This window comes from Labrus mixtus, chromosome 23, assembly GCF_963584025.1.
Source record: "Labrus mixtus chromosome 23, fLabMix1.1, whole genome shotgun sequence".
Lineage (NCBI taxonomy): Eukaryota > Metazoa > Chordata > Actinopteri > Labriformes > Labridae > Labrus > Labrus mixtus.
This window is the reverse complement of record NC_083634.1, coordinates 7065545-7084958: the sequence shown is the minus strand read 5'-3', so window position 1 is coordinate 7084958 and position 19414 is coordinate 7065545. Positions and strand designations below refer to the sequence as shown.

The 19414-nt window shown below is 46.4% G+C and overlaps 1 protein-coding gene across 1 annotated transcript in view; it reads right to left on the bottom strand.

Moving 5' to 3' along the window:
• The window catches only part of ache (acetylcholinesterase (Yt blood group)), a 28236-nt gene that overhangs the window by 6009 nt on the left and 2813 nt on the right, over window positions 1–19414 (bottom strand). The window contains exons 2-7 of the mRNA XM_061030837.1: window positions 6430–6925; window positions 5316–5539; window positions 4981–5241; window positions 4644–4866; window positions 2896–3138; window positions 2629–2821 (exon numbers count right to left, since the gene is read on the bottom strand). Of these exons, the coding sequence (XP_060886820.1) occupies window positions 2629–2821; window positions 2896–3138; window positions 4644–4866; window positions 4981–5241; window positions 5316–5539; window positions 6430–6862 (1577 nt within the window). The 5' untranslated portion in view covers window positions 6863–6925. The remainder of the gene's footprint in view (window positions 1–2628; window positions 2822–2895; window positions 3139–4643; window positions 4867–4980; window positions 5242–5315; window positions 5540–6429; window positions 6926–19414) is intronic.

Below are 19414 nucleotides of genomic sequence, written 5' to 3'. Positions count from 1 at the left end.
TTAACCAACCAACCAACCAACCAACCAACCATCTTAACAAACCAACCAACCAACCAACCAACCAACCATCTTAACAAACCAACCAACCAACCGTCTTAACAAACCAACCAACCATCTTAACCAATCAACACAACCAACCAACCAACCAACTGTCTTAACAAACCAACCAACCGTCTTAACCAATCAACACAACCAACCAACCGTCTTAACAAACCAACCAACCATCTTAACCAACCAACCATCTTAACAAACCAACCAACCGTCTAAACCAATCAACACAACCAACCAACCGTCTTAACCAACCATCTTAACCAACCAACCAACCATCTTAACTATTCAACACAACCAACCAACCATCTTAACAAACCAACCAACCGTCTTAACCAATCAACACAACCAACCAACCGTCTTAACCAACCATTTTAACCAACCATCTTAACAAACCAACCAACCGTCTTAACAAACCAACCAACCATCTTAACTATTCAACACAACCAACCAACCATCTTAACAAACCAACCAACCATCTTAACTATTCAACACAACCAACCAACCGTCTTAACCAATCAACACAACCAACCAACCATCTTAACAAACCAACCAACCATCTTAACCAATCAACACAACCAACCATCTTAACAAACCAACCAACCATCTTAACCAATCAACACAACCAACCAACCATCTTAACAAACCAACCAACCATCTTAACCAATCAACACAACCAACCAACCATCTTAACAAACCAACCAACCATCTTAACCAATCAACACAACCAACCAACCATCTTAACAAACCAACCAACCATCTTAACCAACCAACCAACCATCTTAACTATTCAACACAACCAACCAACCATCTTAACAAACCAACCAACCATCTTAACTATTCAACACAACCAACCAACCGTCTTAACCAACCAACCATCTTAACTATTCAACACAACCAACCAACCGTCTTAACCAACACAACCAACCAACCAACCGTCTTAACCAACCAACCAACCAACCAACCATCTTAACCAATCAACACAACCAACCAACCGTCTTAACCAACCAACCAACCATCTTAACCAATCAACACAACCAACCAACCGTCTTAACCAACCGTCTTAACCAACCGTCTTAACCAATCAACACAACCAACCAACCGTCTTAACAAACCAACCAACCGTCTTAACCAACCAACCAACCGTCTTAACCAATCAACACAACCAACCAACCGTCTTAACAAACCAACCAACCGTCTTAACAAACCAACCAACCGTCTAAACCAATCAACACAACCAACCAACCATCTTAACCAACCATCTTAACAAACCAACCAACCATCTTAACTATTCAACACAACCAACCAACCGTCTTAACCAATCAACACAACCAACCAACCATCTTAACCAACCAACCAACCATCTTAACTATTCAACACAACCAACCGTCTTAACCAACCAACCATCTTAACTATTCAACACAACCAACCAACCAACCGTCTTAACCAACACAACCAACCAACCATCCAACCAACCGTCTTAACCAATCAACACAACCAACCAACCGTCTTAACCAACCAACCAACCAACCATCTTAACCAATCAACACAACCAACCAACCATCTTAACAAACCAACCAACCATCTTAACCAACCAACCAACCAACCATCTTAACCAACCAACCAACCAACCAACCAACCAACCAACCATCTTAACAAACCAACCAACCAACCAACCAACCAACCATCTTAACAAACCAACCAACCAACCGTCTTAACAAACCAACCAACCATCTTAACCAATCAACACAACCAACCAACCAACCAACTGTCTTAACAAACCAACCAACCATCTTAACCAACCGTCTTAACAAACCAACCAACCAACCAACCAACCAACCAACCAACCAACAGTCTTAACCAATCAACACAACCAACCAATCAACCACCCGTCTTAACAAACCAACCAACCATCTTAACCAACCGTCTTAACAAACCAACCAACCAACCATCTTAACCAATCAACACAACCAACCAACCGTCTTAACAAACCAACCAACCAACCAACCAACCAACCGTCTTAACCAATCAACACAACCAACCAACCAGCCAACCAACCAACACAACCAACCAACCGTCTTAACAAACCAAACCAACCATCTTAACCAATCAACACAACCAACCAGCCAACCAACCAACCGTCTCAACCAACCAACCAACCAGCCAACTTACTCATTCACTAACAGCCAAACTGCATATATTGAATATATTTGGTCTTTTTTAATCAGTGTGAAAATGAGATTAACTTAAAGGTCTAAAAACTGTGATATGGCCATGTTGGTCATATATATCATGTATAATCCAGGTTATAGACTGAAGGCTAAGTAAAGAGGTTTAAAGCCTGATGATGAAATGTTTGAGTTCTGATACATCTTAAACTGCGTGTGTTTCAGTATAGAGTCTGACATCAGCCCTCTGCAACAGAGTCATCACTCACTGCTCTGACATCATTAGATTAAAAGCTTTAATGATTCTCTCCATGCTGCACGGAGACACATCTCATTTATCAACAGAGATGTTCGAGGCTGCAGGAGGATTTCATGTTGGATTCAGATTCAATATTTGCTATGTGGTTCTGACCCTGTGCGAGCGAAGTTGGCCCAGTATTTCATCATGCGTCGGCTCAGCTTCTCCTCGTCCACCGTGTAGTTCAGTCTCTTCTCCAGCGGGAGGCCGAACACAAACTCGATCTCGTATCCGTGGATCACTCCCATCCACTCGGGCCAGGCCAGGTTAGACGCCCGGTGGTCGAACAGGTACAGGTAGACGCCTCCTGGAGGAGGAGGAGGAGTAGTTAATTATGGCTCAGAGATGGACTGACACCAGCATACCTAGACATGATCTTACCCTGTGAGTTTCCTCCGCTGTTCATCCCCCCGCCCGCTCCCCCTGTGTTGGCCTTCATGGCATTGTGCTGGGCATAGGACCGAGCAAAGTGAGCAAGTGGGCAGATGACATTATGGTCACCAACGATGTCGTCCATGGCGTCGCGGTTCTTCAACCCATTGTTCTCGTCCATCCAGTCGGTGTACTGCAGCACCACGGACTCCAGACCGATGTCGTTAGCATGAGGAACGCTCAGCTTCACACCTGCAGAAGGAAGGGTTAAAAAGTGAATATAAACATTAAACATCCAGAACACATCACCATCATCTACACCTGAACGCATCACCATCATCTACACCTTAAGACATCACCATCCTCTGCATCTGAACACATCATCATACTCTGGACCTAAACACATCGTAATCATCTGTACCTGAACGCATCACCATCATCTGCACCTGAGCGCATCGTAATCCTCTGCACCTGAACACATCATCATCCTCTGCACCTGAACACATCATCATCCTCTGCTCATGAACACATCATCATACTCTGTACCTAAACACATCGTAATCATCTGCACCTGAACACATCATCATCATCATATGCACCTAAATGCATCATCATCCTCTGAACCTGAACACATCATCTGTACCTGAACACATCATCATCCTCTGCACCTAAAAACATCATATTCACATGCACCTGAACACATCATCATCATAGGCACCTAAATGCATCATCATCCTCTGCACCTGAACACATCATCATCATATGCACCTAAATGCATCATCATCCTCTGAACCTAAATGCATCATCATCCTCTGCACCTGAACACATCATCATCCTCTGCACCTGAACACATCATCATCATCATCATCAGTACATCAACACATCATCATAATCTGTACCTGAACACATCATCATCCTCTGCACCTGAACACATCATCATCCTCTGCACCTGAACACATCATCATCCTAATATCATCATCCTCTGAACCTGAACACATCATCATCCTCTGTACCTGAACACATCATCATCATCATCCTCTGAACCTGAACACATCATCATCATATGCACCTGAACACATCATCATTCTCTGTACCTGAACACATCATCATCATCATCCTCTGCACCTAAACACATCGTCATCATATGCACCTGAACACATCATCATTCTCTGTACCTGAACACATCATCATCCTCTGCACCTGAACACATCGTCATCATATGCACCTGGACACATCATCATCATATGCACCTGAACACATCATCATTCTCTGTACCTGAACACATCATCATCCTCTGCACCTGAACACATCGTCATCATATGCACCTGGACACATCATCATTCTCTGCACCTGAACACATCGTCATCATATGCACCTGGACACATCATCATCCTCTGTACCGGAACACATCATACTCTGCACCTGAACACATCATCATCCTCTGCACCTGAACACATCATCATCCTCTGCACCTGAACACATCATCATCCTCTGCACCTGAACACAAAAAGATAAATAAAACTAATCAAACCAGAGATCAGGGAGTGCAGAAGCTCCCATGTTCTGTTAAGTTATGAACTGGTTTACTGGTTTGAGGCCGGTGGCTTTAAAAGAGGCGACGTAACGTTTGTTTCTGGTTAAATAAAGAGATCTTACTCTGGTTTTTATGACTGCAGAATCAATCTTTGGTCTCTATTTAACGAGCTTTTGTGTAACTCTGTTGGACTCAAGCAGGCTTTTCTCTGATCCTCCTTCACCTTCCAGGAAGTCTTCTCTGGAGATGAGGCTCTCGTTGTCCTTGCTGAAGCCTGGCGCTCCGTACAACAGGAAGTAGGATCCCTCGTCCTGGTTGACCCCGAGCAGCACCTGAGTGTCTTTAAAGTTTCCTGAGCTCAGCATGGCCTCTGGCGTGTCGGGGAGAACCTCGCCATCGACCACAGGGACGAATGAGAACCTGAAGAGGGCTGACCACGGCAGGACCTGATCAGAGAAGGAGGACAGGGAATCAATGAGATTAAAAACCAGAACAACCTTTTCATGTGAGTCGAGTGGATCCTCAGCGTACTGTGCAATCGTGTCTTTACTCTGCGTTACCTGCCACTCCTGGTCGATGAGCTCCTGGGGGGTTTTGCTCCTCAGACAGTCCACCAGCTCTGTGTCGTTGCCGCCGTTACAGCCGACCAGTTTGCCCAGCAGCGTGGCTCGTCTGCGGGCCTCTGCGGGGCTGACCGAGGCCCAGGGGCAGTTGGGGACCCCGCTCTGAAGGATGGCCCGGGTGAAGGTGGGCCGGCTGTCTGGAGACAGGAGGTGGTACCCGACTGAAGCTCCACCCGCGCTCTCTCCAAAGATGGTCACCTGATAAAGATCACACACAGAGGTTTAAAATGATCTGAGAAATAAAAGGAGGACTAGATCAGTCACAAACGGACCTGTTTGGGGTTTCCTCCAAAGAAGTGGATGTTGTCTTGGACCCACTGCAGCGCCATCCTCTGGTCAAGCAGACCTACGTTTCCAGGAGCCTCTGAGGAGCCGTGCAGGGCGAGGAAGCCGAACGCACCGATCCGATAGTTCATGGAGACCACGATGACCGTCTCACTGTGAGCCAGGTAGCGACCGTCGTACACGTCCAGAGAAGAAGAGCCGCTGTAGAATCCTGTCAGATAGATCAGAAGTGTTATTTTTTATCTCACACAAAAAAATCAGGCAGGTGATTCAAACTCAAACTTTAGTGTAGAGAGATTTTCAGACTGTGGAGCAGGTGTGCTGCTGAACATCCTGTGTGTGTGGAACAAAAAGCTCAGTGTGTCGACCTCGCTGATGTCTGACCATCTTTCTAACACGTCTTCTAAATATCAGGAATGCATCTTGTTTGTTGTTGTTTGTTTGTTTGTTGTTGTTTGTTTGTTATTGTGAGCTTGTTGTTTGTTTGTTTTTGTTGTTGTGTGTTTGTTTGTTGTTGTTTGTGAGCTTGTGTGTTTGTTTGTTTTGTGTTTGTGTTGTTCATTGTTGTTTGTGTGTTGTTGTGTGTCGTTTGTTGTTGTGTGTTTGTTGTTGTTTGTGTGTTTGTTGTTGTGTTTTTGTTGTTCGTGAGCTTGTTGTGTGTTTGTTTTGTGTTTGTTTGTGTGTTGTTCATTGTTGTTTGTGTGTTTTTTTGTTGTTGTGTGTTTGTTGTTGTTTGTGTGTTCGTCGTTGTTTGTGTGTTGTTGTGCGTTGTGTCTTTGTGTTGTTTGTTATCACAGCTGCTCGACTGAACGATTGAGCCATGTTTGTTGTGTGTTTGTTTGTTGTTTGTTTGTTGTTGTGTGTTTGTTTGTTTGTTGTGTGTTTGATGTTTGTTTGTTTGTTTGTTTGTTGTGTGTTTGATGTTTGTTTGCTGTTGTGTGTTTGTTTTTGTTGTTGTGTGTTTGTATGTTTGTTGTGTTTGTTGTGTGTTTGATGTTTGTTTGTTGTTGTGTGTTTGTTTGTTTGTTGTGTGTTTGATGTTTGTTTGTTGTTGTTGTGTGTTTGATGTTTGTTTGACTCTGACGAAGTCTCGATGAGTACCTCCTCCGTAGATCCACACCATGACGGTGAGGTTGTGCGGTCTTGGCGAGGAGGGCACCCACACGTTCAGGTACAGACAGTCCTCGCTCATCTGTCTGTTTGGGTTCCACATCTCGCTGCCCTGGAACCCGGGAAACGACGTGTCCACAAACTGGTAACAGGCGTTGGGGTATTCCATGGCGTCATACACCCCCGTCCACGGGCGCTTGGTTTCGGCGCGCCGGAAACGCCGCTTCCCAACAGGAGCCTCGGCGAAGGGGATGCCCAGGAAGGAAGTGACGAAGCTGTGTTCAAGCACTGGCTGACGGAACCCACGGACTCGACCAGTACGAGTCATAACGGTGAGGTCTGACTCGCCCTGAGAGGAGCAGGAGGGGAGGAGGAGAGAGAGGAGGAGGAACGGGGAGAGGAGGAGGAGGATGGAGGCCTGCATGATGGAGGCGGTCGGCGTGGTCAAGATTCCCTCTCCGATCAGTCAGTGAGGGTAGGATGGGATCTGAGAGAGAGAGAGAGAGAGAGAGTAATATGATTAGAGTGATGGAGACCAGACTCTGAGGAAACAGATGATGGACCTGATGTAGGAAGTCCTGGTTGTGTCTTTGTCTTTCAACAGTTCGGACGGGCAGAGGACTGAAATTCAAAACATTATTTTTAAAATATTAGTCAGACATCTATTATCTCCCAAGTTATCTTACTTTACTCGTTCAAACATCATCTTCAAACATCATCTTTAAATGTTCTTGTGCTCAGTCTACACAGTTTTCTCTCTTTGATGCATGAATCTAAACATAGCGTCCTGTGGCGTCCTGTCAGTACTTCTACTAACTCTAAATCTATGTGAGCACAAGTCTGAGCGTCAGAGTCAATAACAGACTCTTCACCTTCATTTATTCCCAAAACTGAGGAGTGCACCCCCTCAAGGGACATGTCATAGGAGGGTGTGGCAAGGCTAAACAAAGCAATGTACTCAATTGTGCATGGCTAACAAAGCATGGTCAGTGTGACAACTGCTGGTTTAACACAAGGCCGACATGAATCTACACCAAACGTCAAGATAATACAATATGACGAGTCAGATCCAAGCAGCAACCTCTGGTGATGAAAAAATTAATCCAAAAAGCTGCAGTTCCTCCAACGTCCACTAGAGTCTGTCTCCTGCAGTGAGTCAGTCCTCATAGAGCCCCATGTTAAAATGTCCAACTTTACAGCTGCAGTTCCTGCGGTGTCCACTAGAGTCTGTCTCCTGCTGATGATATAAGGATGATGATGTGTTCAGGTGCAGAGGATGATGATGAGTTCAGGTGCAGAGGATGATGATGAGTTCAGGTGCAGAGGATGATGTGTTCAGGTACAGAGGATGATGATGTGTTCAGGTACAGAGGATGATGATGTGTTCAGGTGCAGAGGATGATGATGTGTTCAGGTGCAGAGGATGATGATGTGTTCAGGTACAGAGGATGATGATGTGTTCAGGTGCAGAGGATGGAGATGTGTTCAGGTACAGAGGATGATAATGTGTTCAGGTACAGAGAATGATGGTTCGTTCAGGTGCAGCAGATGTGTAGGCGGGCGGTAGTTTCCCAGAAAAGACTCTATATATATAAATATTGAGCAGCAGTCTGTTCGAGTCATGCAGCTCCACATAACAGAGAAAAAAGAATATAGCTGCAGACGTTACAGACTGTTTAACCCGAACCCTTATTTATCATTCAGACTCAGACATGTGTTACAATGATGAAGGTTTCAGAGTAATCGCTCAATAATGACACAGACTCACTGTCAGAGGAAACATTTTCCTCTCTCAGCACTCAGACGTGTTTAAACCCTCAGAGCTCAGCGACAAACCACAGGACAGGTGTGTGGTCATGAGGGGAACTATAAAAAGGCTTCAGAGTAAAAGCCTAGTAAATACCACACACACACACACACAGTGACCCTGTGCACCATGTGTTTGTCCTCATTGTAAGAACCTTACAGCAGTTTGTAAGTCAGAGTTTCATGTCGATGTGGAGAGAAGAATCAGGGAGACGATCTTTGTTTTGTGAAATGGAGCACACATTCACAGGTAGATGATTCCACCCTGAGGTTAATTTGATGCATTAACCTTCGAGTCTCATCGTGTCAATCAAACATAAAATCTTTGTAAAATAAAAATGTTCATGAAAGGAAGGCAGAGACCCTGTGACAGCTCCTCAGATTAGAGACGGGGTTTTTATTTGGATCAAAGACTTGAGATTGAATAAACCTCCAGTCAGCGAGGCCGCCATCTTTGGAAACGTGTCGTTACCCATACGTATTACATTTGGATTGGTTTATTCCTCTCCTGCACACACGTCTTATGAAACAGACGTTACAGCCTCGGCTCCTTTGGATGCCATCGCTCATCATAAGAACAGATTATAGCGTTTTGTATTTTAAAATACGAGACAAATATACTTTGTCAATAACTTATTGAGTTATACAAATAACTCTCAGTTTTCACACAGACACATGAAGCAGTGATGAGCTGGACGAGAACGTTAAGAGATATTTGTTTATATAAGACGACATGATGAAGAGAGTGAGTGTGTAGGAGGTCATTTTAGGCCTGTTTATGTGTGTGTGTGTGTGTGTGTGTGTGTGTGTGTGTGTGTGTGTGTGTGTGTGTGTGTGTGCAAGGAAGGTGACATCACCAAAATAGACCCTCTATATCTCTATACAGTCGAGAGTGTTCACACACACACACACAGCTGCCCCCCTATCCCTTACAGCACCTCCAAACTAATCCTGTTGCTATGACGACTATACATCACACAACATAAACAGCAGCCTCAAACAGACAGGTGGGAGAGGAGCGAGAGCGGCCATTGTTGTTGATGAAGAGAAAACACTCGAAATGAAGCAGCAGAGAGGAGGATTCATTTATAGGTCACCTCTGTGCCATGACTGTAGGCCATGTTTACAGACCGAACCGAAGCGTGCGTATGGAAAGGGGGTGTACGGAAAGCATGCGTACGGCTCTGTGCAGAGAGCAGGAGTCCTCCCCTTCTTTTGATGGAGTCTTTCCTCTCTGATGAAACAGACGTTACTTTCTAAGATAATGAAGATTGTCTCATTTAAAGAATGTAGTACTATGAAGAGTTCAAGAATCGAACATCTAATGGGCAGCTTCCACGGAATCTGTGGCGTGATGTTTCGTCCACGTAGCGCCGTCTCTGTCTCGTGCAAACAGCGCCACTTCACGTTTACGCGCAGAATCTTTTTTCAAAGGAGCCAGGACCAGGACAGGAAGTCAGACAAAGGAAGGCATAGAGAGTCTGGTCAATTTCAAAATAAAACTTAACATGCAGACTCGGGAGCGTATGTCACTAATCAAAACAGGCACCACATGTACAACAAACCTCTGAAAGACAAAGATGCCTGTTGTTTGCATGTACACCGTCAACAGAGCAAAACCACGGCGAAGACAGAACGCTGCCCACACGGATCCTGTGGAAACCGCCGGTAAGTGTTTGTATGGAGAGAGAGAGAAACACAAACTATCGTATCGACCCCCCGTCTCTCTATCAACAGATATCTGCAGCAAACAGTCTGTTCCAGATCAAACTCGCTGTGATGACATGCCAATCCGTATTTAGATTTCCCGACTTTCTTGAATGCATCGTAAATGATCAATGCGACCTCCATTCAGCAGAGAAACATTTTTAAAGTCGTTTTCTTCTCTTGACGACCGACCTGACGAAGCTGAACTTATGATTAAACATCTGCATCCTGATGTTGGTGTTTCATCAAACTGACGAGTCAGTCACAAGAAGATCAGTTTGTGCTCCAGGTTCAGACCTCTGAAGTGTGACTTATTATTTACAGTTAAACAGAGACTCACAGGAAACTGATGAACGGGCAAACCTACTGGGGAATGAACCAAGAAATGAAGTGATCTGAGACATGACTTGTCCTCTATGTGAAAACAGACATTCCCACACAACTTAATTTAAGTGTCTTGCTCAAGGACACATCGGCTGCAGGAGCTGGGGAGTAAACCCCCCAACCATCTGGTTTAGACAACCCACTCTACCACTGAGCCACAGCCACTTATAACAACATAATCACTGTAGCACCACAGAGTTCAGACTCTGACCCGATGAGATAAAGCAGTAAGAGAGACGAGGAGGGTCAATAACAGAAACAACATCAGGAACAAACAATACGTAAATATGATTCAATACAAATAAGAAGAGTAGAAACAATAAGAAGGCATATCTAGACTACCTGGTTTGGATTAGCTGGACTGCGTCGCCCTTTCAGAGGAGGACTGAGAAGTGATTGACTCTTCATATATTCTCTTAAAAACAGATTTGTGACGTCACAAAGTGATTATTAATAGCAGAGACGGCAGAGACTACAGAGAGGCTGCTGGGACGAGAGAAGAGGAGAGAGAGAGTGGATGGTGATGAGACGGTGTGTTCAGGGACCAGCGAAGTATGTGCTACAGTATCTCCCTGTGGGTGCAGCTTTTGCGCCCGATAAATCTGCAACCGAGTCAAAAAGTCACTCAAAGGGTTAAAAGTTCCTCAAACTGCGCCTCTGTGCTTTGCTGCTGTTTGTATTTCAATGATCCTTTATTCAGACAGTAATGGAACAATTCTCCTCTTTCTCTGTGAATCAGCCTCATTGTAAAACGAGTCTAACTCACAGACAGGGGGCGCTAACAGCCACGCACAGTTAGAGTGAAGAAACAAGTGTCTGCTGAGAGTTGGCGGTAACTGCGATGCATGATTTATGAGAGATGTGACGCTCAAACTTTCCAGTGATCAGGAAAACGCTTCCACCTCTGTGGGCCTTCAAAATAAAAGCTCTGCAAATAAAGTCTGTAAATATGACTCTGACATGATTATTATTAATATAACCAGGGGTTAAATCAGTCTGTCGGCTTGAGAGTGCAGCTCCATCAGTGTGAGAGTGCAGCGCCGTCAGTGTGAGAGTGCAGCTCCGTCGGTGTGAGAGTGCAGCTCCGTCGGTGTGAGAGTGCAGCTCCGTCGGTGTGAGAGTACAGCTCCGTCAGTGTGAGAGTGCAGCTCCGTCAGCATGAGAGTGCAGCTCCGTCAGTGTGAGAGTGAGTGCAGCTCTGTCAGCGTGAGAGTACAGCTCCGTCAGTGTGAGAGTACAGCTCCGTCAGTGTGAGAGTGAGTACAGCTCCGTCAGTGTGAGAGTGCAGCTCCATCAGTGTGAGAGTACAGCTCCGTCAGTGTGAGAGTGAGTACAGCTCCGTCAGTGTGAGTGCAGCTCCGTCAGTGTGAGAGTGAGTACAGCTCCGTCAGTGTGAGAGTGCAGCTCCGTCAGCGTGAGAGTGCAGCTCCGTCAGTGTGAGAGTGCAGCTCCGTCAGTGTGAGTTAATACACTAAACAAGAGCTAACTGTGTTTGTGTCTGAAGATCATCAGAGCTTTGAGAGTTAGACTCAGAGACGAGCAGAAAGAGGGAGAACACGAGTTATCGAGATAGAGTAGAACAACTTACTTTTCTTACCTGAAATCTGTACCAAATCATTTGCTTTGCAATTTAGATAAAAACAAAAATGATCCAATATTTGGCGCGTAGGACTTCCAGTTTTGTTGCCGTGGTAACTATATTATTTGATTTCTTATATCATATCTTGACAGCCCGAGAGGGAAATACAAATATATGAATAAACCAGACAGGGAGGAGGGGGGAGTGTTGGTTCCAGTGGGTGAGGAAATAAGAGAGGAGGGCAGGGGAAGACTCTGAGGGGAGGGGCAGGGGGAGAAAGTGTGTCACTCCTTAAATTAGACCCAGGAATTTGTGTCTGAAGTTCACAGGAGGATTGGTTTCAGGGGGGGCGGGGTCATGTCACATCGTGTCTATCAGGAAGAAACCTGGACAGAGACGTCAGTGTGAGTGTGGAGACAACGCACTGAAACGTGTTTCTATATGATCAGACGCTCAGAGTCTGAAACAACAAGTTAACACGGAGAGACTGAGGAGGGAATCAGAGATGCAGCGAGGAGCAGAGGATGCACACACCACAACAGGCTGCTGGTTGTTTTGTTCGTCTTAATGATCATTAATGCAGAGCACAGATGGAAAAGCAGAACCTGCAGCAGCTGGTGCAAACATACAGCTATTAATAATGAAGGCTAAAAAACAAGAAGCAGAAATCATCAGCAAAAGATTCATCAGCAGACGGTTTCCACCTGAATCACAACGACTTCTCCAAGATGAGAATCAGGGCCAATCACAGAGGATCCATATCTTCTCCAAGAGCATGATGAGTTCCTGATCAGATCCTTTAATTCATGCAGCCGGCTCACACGTGTTTCACTCCTCGAGTTTTCATGCAGCAACACGACGGGTGTAATGTTTGTGGTCTCTTGGCTGCATGCTGCTGAGCTCCGTCTGTGTAAGTGTGCAGGTTTGGCCCTTCAAGCAGGACTCCAAACACCATGAACCAAAGCCAATTACAGAGTCAAAGTGTTAGACAGGATGTGTACGGGTGTTTCTCCCTGGGCCCGGTCAGGCTCCTGCTCAGAGGAGAAGACAGATGTATCCTGACGGACAACCAGCTGCAGAGGGATCACTGGAATTTTCCATTTTGCAGTTTGGTCATCTAATGATTCACACAACACCCCTTTGGACACACAGATATCCCCCCCCCACACACACAGGGCTGTAGAGTCGTCGCCTCTCAACCGGAAGGTCGATGGTTCTATCCCCAGCTGGGCAACATGTCCGATGTGTCCTTGGGCAAGACACTTAACCCTGAATTGCTCCCCTGCTTCTGTGGTGGTGTATGAATGGATTACTTACTTCTGAAGGATGATACTACATAGAGATCACTACCATCAGTGTGTGAATGTGTAGGTGTGACCTGCAGTGTAAAAGCACTTTGAGTGGTTTGAAGACTAGAAAAGCTCAAGTCCATCTACTGTACATTTACCCATACACACACACACACACAAACACACAAACACACACACACACACACACACACACACACACACATACACACACACACATACACACAAACAGATAAACACACACACACACACACACACACACACACACACACACACATCACACACACACACGTAAAAGTCTAACTGACCTAATGAACCGTCATCACACTGAGCCCGACTCCTCCGGGTTTCTTCTTCTCTGGTTTCTTTAGAGTGCTTTACAGTAAACACAGTCAGCGTGGGTCTCTGCTCACACTGATCCTGAACCAGAACTTTGTGTCCATAAAAGGTCCTGTTATTAACCATGTGAGATCTGAGGCTAACGAGGGCCCACTTCTATAATTGAACACTGAAACAAACAAAGATGGCGTCTTCCTGCTCCTTCCCGACACAAACACGTCAGCACTGTTTGTGTGCAGGAGATCTTTCTGTTGATGCGTTGACTCGTCTCGCACTCGTTGGTCCTCTTAAAGCTTTGTTACCGTTTGATTCTGTCCATCATTAAATAATAGATGTGTCACACCATGAGGAACATTCAGACGTTGTTAGCTGGCAGGACGTTACAGCGAGGACAGTAAAGCGAGGATGTTAAAGCGAGGACGTTAAAGCGAGGACGTTAAAGCGAGGACGTTAAAGCGAGGACGTTACAGCGAGGACGTTACAGCGAGGACGTTACAGCGAGGACGTTAAAGCGAGGACGTTAAAGCGAGGACGTTACAGCGAGGACGTTAAAGCGAGGACGTTAAAGCGAGGACGTTACAGCGAGGACGTTACAGCGAGGACGTTAAAGCGAGGACGTTAAAGCGAGGATGTTAAAGCGAGGACGTTACAGCGAGATTGTTAAAGCGAGGACTTTACAGCGAGGATGTTAAAGCGAGGACGTTACAGCGAGGACGTTAAAGCGAGGACGTTAAAGCGAGGATGTTACAGTGAGGATGTTAAAGCGAGGACGTTACTGCGAGGATGTTAAAGCGAGGACGTTACAGCGAGGACGTTAAAGCGAGGATGTTACAGTGAGGATGTTAAAGCGAGGACGTTACTGCGAGGATGTGAAAGCGAGGACGTTAAAGCGAGGATGTTAAAGCGAGGACGTTACAGTGAGGACGTTAAAGCGAGGTTGTTAAAGCGAGGACGTTAAAGCGAGGATGTTAAAGCGAGGACGTTGAAGCGAGGATGTTACAGCGAGGACGTTAAAGCGAGGATGTTAAAGCGAGGACGTTAAAGCGAGGACGTTAAAGCGAGGATGTTACAGTGAGGACGTTAAAGCGAGGTTGTTACAGTGAGGATGTTAAAGCGAGGACGTTACAGTGAGGATGTTAAAGCGAGGACGTTACAGTGAGGACGTTAAAGCGAGGACGTTACAGTGAGGACGTTAAAGCGAGGACGTTACAGCGAGGATGTGAAAGCGAGGACGTTAAAGCAAGGACGTTAAAGCGAGGACGTTACAGCGAGGTTGTTAAAGCGAGGACGTTAAAGCGAGGACGTTAAAGCGAGGACGTTAAAGCGAGGATGTTACAGCGAGGTCGTTACAGCGAGGACGTTAAAGCGAGGACGTTACAGCGAGGACGTTAAAGCGAGGACGTTAAAGCGAGGACGTTACAGCGAGGACGTTAAAGCGAGGACGTTACAGCGAGGATGTTAAAGCGAGGACGTTACAGCGAGGATGTTAAAGCGAGGACGTTACAGCGAGGACGTTAAAGCGAGGACGTTACAGCGAGGATGTTAAAGCGAGGACGTTACAGCGAGGATGTTAAAGCGAGGATGTTAAAGCGAGGACGTTACAGTGAGGATGTTAAAGCGAGGACGTTACAGCGAGGACGTTAAAGCGAGGACGTTACAGTGAGGATGTTAAAGCGAGGACGTTACAGTGAGGATGTTAAAGCGAGGACGTTACAGCGAGGACGTTAAAGCGAGGACGTTATAGTGAGGATGTTAAAGCGAGGACGTTACAGCGAGGACGTTAAAGCGAGGACGTTACAGTGAGGATGTTAAAGCGAGGACGTTACAGCGAGGACGTTAAAGCGAGGACGTTAAAGCGAGGACGTTACAGCGAGGACGTTAAAGCGAGGACGTTACAGCGAGGACGTTAAAGCGAGGATGTTACAGTGAGGATGTTAAAGCGAGGATGTGAAAGCGAGGACGTTAAAGCGAGGATGTTAAAGCGAGGACGTTACAGCGAGATTGTTAAAGCGAGGACTTTACAGCGAGGATGTTAAAGCGAGGACGTTACAGCGAGGATGTTAAAGCGAGGACGTTACAGCGAGGACGTTAAAGCGAGGACGTTAAAGCGAGGACGTTAAAGCGAGGATGTTACAGTGAGGATGTTAAAGCGAGGACGTTACTGCGAGGATGTGAAAGCGAGGACGTTAAAGCGAGGACGTTAAAGCGAGGATGTTACAGTGAGGATGTTAAAGCGAGGACGTTACTGCGAGGATGTTAAAGCGAGGACGTTACAGCGAGGACGTTAAAGCAAGGATGTTACAGTGAGGATGTTAAAGCGAGGACGTTACTGCGAGGATGTGAAAGCGAGGACGTTAAAGCGAGGACGTTAAAGCGAGGACGTTACAGTGAGGACGTTAAAGCGAGGTTGTTAAAGCGAGGACGTTAAAGCGAGGATGTTAAAGCGAGGACGTTGAAGCGAGGATGTTACAGCGAGGACGTTAAAGCGAGGATGTTAAAGCGAGGACGTTAAAGCGAGGACGTTAAAGCGAGGATGTTACAGTGAGGACGTTAAAGCGAGGTTGTTACAGTGAGGATGTTAAAGCGAGGACGTTACAGTGAGGATGTTAAAGCGAGGACGTTACAGTGAGGACGTTAAAGCGAGGACGTTACAGTGAGGACGTTAAAGCGAGGACGTTACAGCGAGGATGTGAAAGCGAGGACGTTAAAGCAAGGACGTTAAAGCGAGGACGTTACAGCGAGGACGTTAAAGCGAGGTTGTTAAAGCGAGGACGTTAAAGCGAGGACGTTAAAGCGAGGACGTTAAAGCGAGGATGTTACAGCGAGGTCGTTACAGCGAGGACGTTAAAGCGAGGACGTTACAGCGAGGACGTTAAAGCGAGGACGTTAAAGCGAGGACGTTACAGCGAGGACGTTAAAGCGAGGACGTTATAGTGAGGATGTTAAAGCGAGGACGTTACAGCGAGGACGTTAAAGCGAGGACGTTACAGTGAGGATGTTAAAGCGAGGACGTTACAGCGAGGATGTTAAAGCGAGGACGTTAAAGCGAGGACGTTAAAGCGAGGATGTTAAAGCGAGGACGTTACAGCGAGGACGTTAAAGCGAGGATGTTACAGTGAGGATGTTAAAGCGAGGATGTGAAAGCGAGGACGTTAAAGCGAGGACGTTAAAGCGAGGACGTTAAAGCGAGGACGTTACAGTGAGGACGTTAAAGCGAGGACGTTAAAGCGAGGATGTTACAGCGAGGTCGTTACAGCGAGGACGTTAAAGCGAGGACGTTACAGCGAGGACGTTAAAGCGAGGACGTTAAAGCGAGGACGTTACAGCGAGGACGTTAAAGCGAGGACGTTATAGTGAGGATGTTAAAGCGAGGACGTTACAGCGAGGACGTTAAAGCGAGGACGTTACAGTGAGGATGTTAAAGCGAGGACGTTACAGCGAGGATGTTAAAGCGAGGACGTTAAAGCGAGGACGTTAAAGCGAGGATGTTAAAGCGAGGACGTTACAGCGAGGACGTTAAAGCGAGGATGTTACAGTGAGGATGTTAAAGCGAGGATGTGAAAGCGAGGACGTTAAAGCGAGGACGTTAAAGCGAGGACGTTAAAGCGAGGACGTTACAGCGAGGACGTTAAAGCGAGGATGTTAAAGCGAGGACGTTACAGCGAGGACGTTAAAGCGAGGATGTTACAGTGAGGATGTTAAAGCGAGGATGTGAAAGCGAGGACGTTAAAGCGAGGACGTTAAAGCGAGGACGTTAAAGCGAGGACGTTACAGTGAGGACGTTAAAGCGAGGTTGTTAAAGCGAGGACGTTAAAGCGAGGATGTTAAAGCGAGGACGTTAAAGCGAGGACGTTAAAGCGAGGATGTTACAGTGAGGACGTTAAAGCGAGGATGTTAAAGCGAGGACGTTAAAGCGAGGATGTTACAGTGAGGACGTTAAAGCGAGGTTGTTACAGTGAGGATGTTAAAGCGAGGACGTTACAGCGAGGATGTGAAAGCGAGGACGTTAAAGCGAGGACGTTACAGTGAGGACGTTAAAGCGAGGTTGTTAAAGCGAGGACGTTAAAGCGAGGATGTTAAAGCGAGGACGTTAAAGCGAGGACGTTAAAGCGAGGATGTTACAGAGAGGACGTTAAAGCGAGGACGTTAAAGCGAGGATGTTACAGTGAGGACGTTAAAGCGAGGACGTTACAGCGAGGACGTTAAAGCGAGGTTGTTACAGTGAGGATGTTAAAGCGAGGACGTTAAAGCGAGGTTGTTACAGTGAGGATGTTAAAGCGAGGACGTTAAAGCGAGGTTGTTACAGTGAGGATGTTAAAGCGAGGACGTTACAGTGAGGACGTTAAAGCGAGGTTGTTACAGTGAGGATGTTAAAGCGAGGACGTTACAGCGAGGATGTGAAAGCGAGGACGTTAAAGCGAGGACGTTAAAGCGAGGACGTTACAGTGAGGACGTTAAAGCGAGGTTGTTAAAGCGAGGACGTTAAAGCGAGGATGTTAAAGCGAGGACGTTAAAGCGAGGACGTTAAAGCGAGGACGTTAAAGCGAGGATGTTACAGTGAGGACGTTAAAGCGAGGACGTTAAAGCGAGGATGTTACAGTGAGGACGTTAAAGCGAGGACGTTACAGCGAGGACGTTAAAGCGAGGTTGTTACAGTGAGGATGTTAAAGCGAGGACGTTAAAGCGAGGTTGTTACAGTGAGGACGTTAAAGCGAGGACGTTAAAGCGAGGTTGTTACAGTGAGGATGTTAAAGCGAGGACGTTACAGTGAGGACGTTAAAGCGAGGACGTTACAGTGAGGACGTTAAAGCGAGGACGTTACAGTGAGGATGTTAAAGCGAGGACGTTACAGTGAGGACGTTAAAGCGAAGACGTTACAGTGAGGACGTTAAAGCGAGGACGTTAAAGCGAGGACGTTAAAGCGAGGACGTTACAGCGAGGACGTTAAAGCGAGGATGTTACAGTGAGGACGTTAAAGCGAGGACGTTACAGTGAGGACGTTAAAGCGAGGATGTTACAGTGAGGATGTTAAAGCGAGGACGTTACAGTGAGGACGTTAAAGCGAAGACGTTACAGTGAGGACGTTAAAGCGAGGACGTTAAAGCGAGGACGTTAAAGCGAGGACGTTAAAGCGAGGACGTTACAGCGAGGACGTTAAAGCGAGGATGTTACAGTGAGGACTCAGCCGCACAGTTTGAGAGTATTTTTCTACCCACTCCCACATTAAACTGTTCTCTGCTGTCTGACTCTTAACCCGCCCACAGGCTGAGCAGGTCAAACACACTGTGGATGAACTGGAACATTTTAGAGAAGCTTCAGTCAGGCGAACAAGCAGATCAAACTGCAACACGTCTGTGGGACAGAATCCTCCACTAATAGTCAAACTGATTCAACATGAGGAACCTTCAGGAACACATTTATCAGTAAGATTGTTTCTTTGGTTGCTATGCTTCCTTTCAGTGTCGGTGTTTAGACAGATAGATAAACTTTACTGTCTGTCCCAACAGAGACAGAACATCTGCTTTGACGAGGCTCAAATAATAAACACAACGCACAGGAAAAACAACAACAACAACAACCAATGAAGGATGTTCTGTAGATGTTATTATGGGACACAGGGACTTTGGAAAGTCCACATGACGGCAGTAACTGGAAAGAGGGGTGAAGGGGGTGGGAGGGGTCCTCTGTCATCAGGGTGAGAGGGGGTGGGAGGGGTCCTCTGTGATCAGGGTGAGAGGGGGTGGGAGGGGTCCTCTGTGATCAGGGTGGAGAGGGTGGGAGGGGCCGTCTGTGATCAGGGTGAGAGGGGGTGGGAGGGGCCGTCTGTGATCAGGGTGGAGAGGGTGGGAGGGGC